The sequence below is a fragment of the Berghia stephanieae genome, chromosome 3 (genome assembly GCF_034508935.2).
Source record: "Berghia stephanieae isolate SIO BIC M18660-M18661 chromosome 3, UCSD_Bste_1.3, whole genome shotgun sequence".
Lineage (NCBI taxonomy): Eukaryota > Metazoa > Mollusca > Gastropoda > Nudibranchia > Aeolidiidae > Berghia > Berghia stephanieae.
This window is the reverse complement of record NC_088362.1, coordinates 37,985,726-37,988,882: the sequence shown is the minus strand read 5'-3', so window position 1 is coordinate 37,988,882 and position 3,157 is coordinate 37,985,726. Positions and strand designations below refer to the sequence as shown.

Below are 3,157 nucleotides of genomic sequence, written 5' to 3'. Positions count from 1 at the left end.
AAAACGCTCAAACCTCGCAACCCGCGACCTTACTGGTACGACAACTCCGCCTGACAGGGGAGAGAGTGACTCTACCGTATGAGCTATCCACCACTCCATTAAAAAGTGGTTTCAAACTCGATGTCTATCTGGAGCCGCTCTACCTGACTTCTTGAGGTCACGGGTTCAACATATACAAACGCCGCGAAGTAAGTTGACCAGCTTTTAAGCTTAATAGCCAATATTCTTAACACAAATATGTAACATAGAAACGATTGAGACACTGAGTATGCTCAGGTATTTGGGGTGAATTTTAATTCAGAAAAGTGAGTGGAGCAGGTACATATTATGTTGATAATAATAAGAAATGAAGTGAGTAGGAAAGGGCCAGAAGACAGTAGAAAATAACTGGGGTTGCTGGCCGGTGTTGTCACGTGATATTTTGGTAAATCTGGCTTTCTTGAATTACTTGGCGTTGATTAAACTCGTTGGTATCTTGGTGATGTCTGTCATGTTTAGCTGGGATATGGGATTGAATGCGTTGCTTTTACTACAGGATACTCACAAATATATGCTCTTTTCGGCTTGCATATGTAATCTCTCCATTTGCCCCCAGCTTGCATGTCCATAGCAACGCAGACCTCAACGTATTGTCGGGAGTCACCTTCACGTCGTTTTTCTCCTTCTCCATCCGCAAAATTTTCTTGTTGTTCCTCTAACACAGAATAGTCAGACCATAAAAATATATCATCTTCGGTTGTAAATTCTAGTCCAATCCATGCGGTGCCGCGGAATTTGTATTTATCTCGTAAACTCTCATATAGGAATGAATTGGTATCATTTGTTTTAACGATAGCCAACTGTCCTCCCAAACTTTTGCAAGCTTGTTTGGCATACCAGAATCCCGCAGGGTAATTAATATGAAACCGATAGCATTTTCCCTGATAAACTCTTGCGTACATATCATCCACATTCTTAGGACAAGTGACAGAGTGTACAGAAACTGTGGAGACATAGAAAATAAAATATCAACAGACAGTAAACCAATTTAAATCATGATATTGACAAACAATACACCCTTTTAAACCATGACATCAACAGACAGTAAACCTATTTAAATCATGATATCAACAAAGAATAACCCCTTTTAAACCATGACATCAACAAACTGTAAACCTATTTAAATTATGATATTAACAAACAGTAAACCTATTTAACATCAACAAACAGTAAACATATTTAAACCATGACATCAATAAACAGTAAACCTATTTAAACCATGACATCAACAAAAAATAAACCTATTTAAATCATGAGACCAACAAACAGTAAACCTATTTAAAACATGACATAAACAAACAATTAACCTATTTAAACACGACATCAACAAACAGTTAATCTATTTAAATAATGATATATTCCAAATTCAACATGTGACCTTCCATCTGAAAATGGTACTAAATCGATTTGATATAGATGTTTAAAAACAATTTATATACAACGTCATGTGACTAATTTAGTTATTCTTTATTTCTGCTCATTTTAGATTATTGACCTCCCTTCGGAATTCTAATTCATTCAACCAAAAAAGCGGTTGAAAGGTCAAAGGTCACAGACTGCGTGTACTTTTTTACAGGTCTGATAACTTAACAAATTTGCATGGTCTCATGGTTGCAAACAAATGCAAATATGGTTATCAGAACCGCCAAAATGTGCACATTGGTCACAAAACATTGTGGAATACGTAAATCCTTCCTGTTGAATTTTAGGTATATTAAATTGAGAACTTATGGAGCAGGCACTGGTGTGGGACAAACATTTGAATAGGTTTGTATGGAACAGTGCCAGAGAAGAAAAAAAAGGATGAAAAAAAAAGATATATTAAAAAAAAAACCCAAAAAACAACACTTATTCTGTTACTATGTAAATTGTCCGCGCTGGTTTTAGATACTTTTTTAACGAATGATTCAATGTCATAAAAAACAATAATAACTTAAGCTTTTATATAGCGCAATATCCAATAAATGTGCTCAATGCACTTTACAAGGGGTCCTAACCAGCAGCAACACTTAACAAAGTAGGACGAGACATGATGCCTCCTACGCGATATTACATTTTTTTTCCAGACAGAGACAACGCTTTCAACGGAAAGGTACTCAACTTACACCTGAGTAGCGTTTGAGAATGTGCGTAAAGATGACTCCACTATGCGGTTTTATTGAGTTTTACTCGACAAGTTGTAGAAACTCTCAAACTAAACCTAAATATCCACTAAACATGCTAAATGTGCCACAAAACATACCGCAGTCTTTCAAAGTGATACCAAGTTGCTAGAAGTTGTGGACTGTAAAAAGTAATAAACAAAAATGAATAGATCAGCTTCAAAAAAGAACGAAATACCAAACACGGAACGTTTCGGGCTCAAAACCCTTCTCCAGCCAGCAACAAAAAAACAATAAAGACATAAATTCATTACTAAATTCCAGATAGACGACAGGAGGACCTAAAAAATATCTCTGTCGTCTATCTGGAATATAGTAATGAATTTATGTCTTTATTGTTGAAGAAGGGTTTTGAGCCCGAAACGTTTCGTGTTTGGTATTTTGATCTTTTTTTGAAGCGGTTCTATTCATTTTTGTTTATTACTTTTCGCATAATTTCAACTAGACAAAACGCATAGTTCAGGGTCTTCATTCATACAACACCATTGCGTTCAGGTGATTACCATATGCTGCCAGGCCATGTTCCGCCTTAGGACAGGACACATAACCCCCCCCCCCCCGTTAAAAACAAACAAACAAACAAACCAAAAAAGTTGAGCTTTTATATAGCACTACATGTGTTCACAGCACATTACAAAGGGTCCCTGACCAACAGCAACACGAGACATGGCGCCTGTTAGGCGATATTACATTTTTTTCGGGCAGCGACAACTGTTGACGGCCAGGTACTCATTTTACACCTGAGTACGGTGAGATAATGTGAGTAAAGAAGGACTCAACTATGCGCCGAGCGAGGCTCGAACCCAGGACCTTCCGATCCGAAAGCGAGTGTCATACCACTAGAAAAAGCATTTATACAGACATATGAAACTGACACATTCACCGGTCTGCTCATGTGGTGAGGGGGAGGGAGATGCAGATCATATACTGACGTGATCCAGAAAATACAACAACCT

At 37.4% G+C, this 3,157-nt stretch overlaps 1 protein-coding gene across 1 annotated transcript in view; it reads right to left on the bottom strand.

Annotated features, from left to right (window-relative positions):
* Nucleotides 1–267: 267 nt before the first annotated feature.
* LOC144967684 (CD209 antigen-like protein C) overlaps nucleotides 268–3,157 on the bottom strand; it is a 3,970-nt gene continuing 1,080 nt past the window's right edge. The window contains exon 2 of the mRNA XM_078905218.1: nucleotides 268–982. Within this exon, the coding sequence (XP_078761344.1) occupies nucleotides 495–982 (488 nt within the window). The 3' untranslated portion in view covers nucleotides 268–494. The remainder of the gene's footprint in view (nucleotides 983–3,157) is intronic.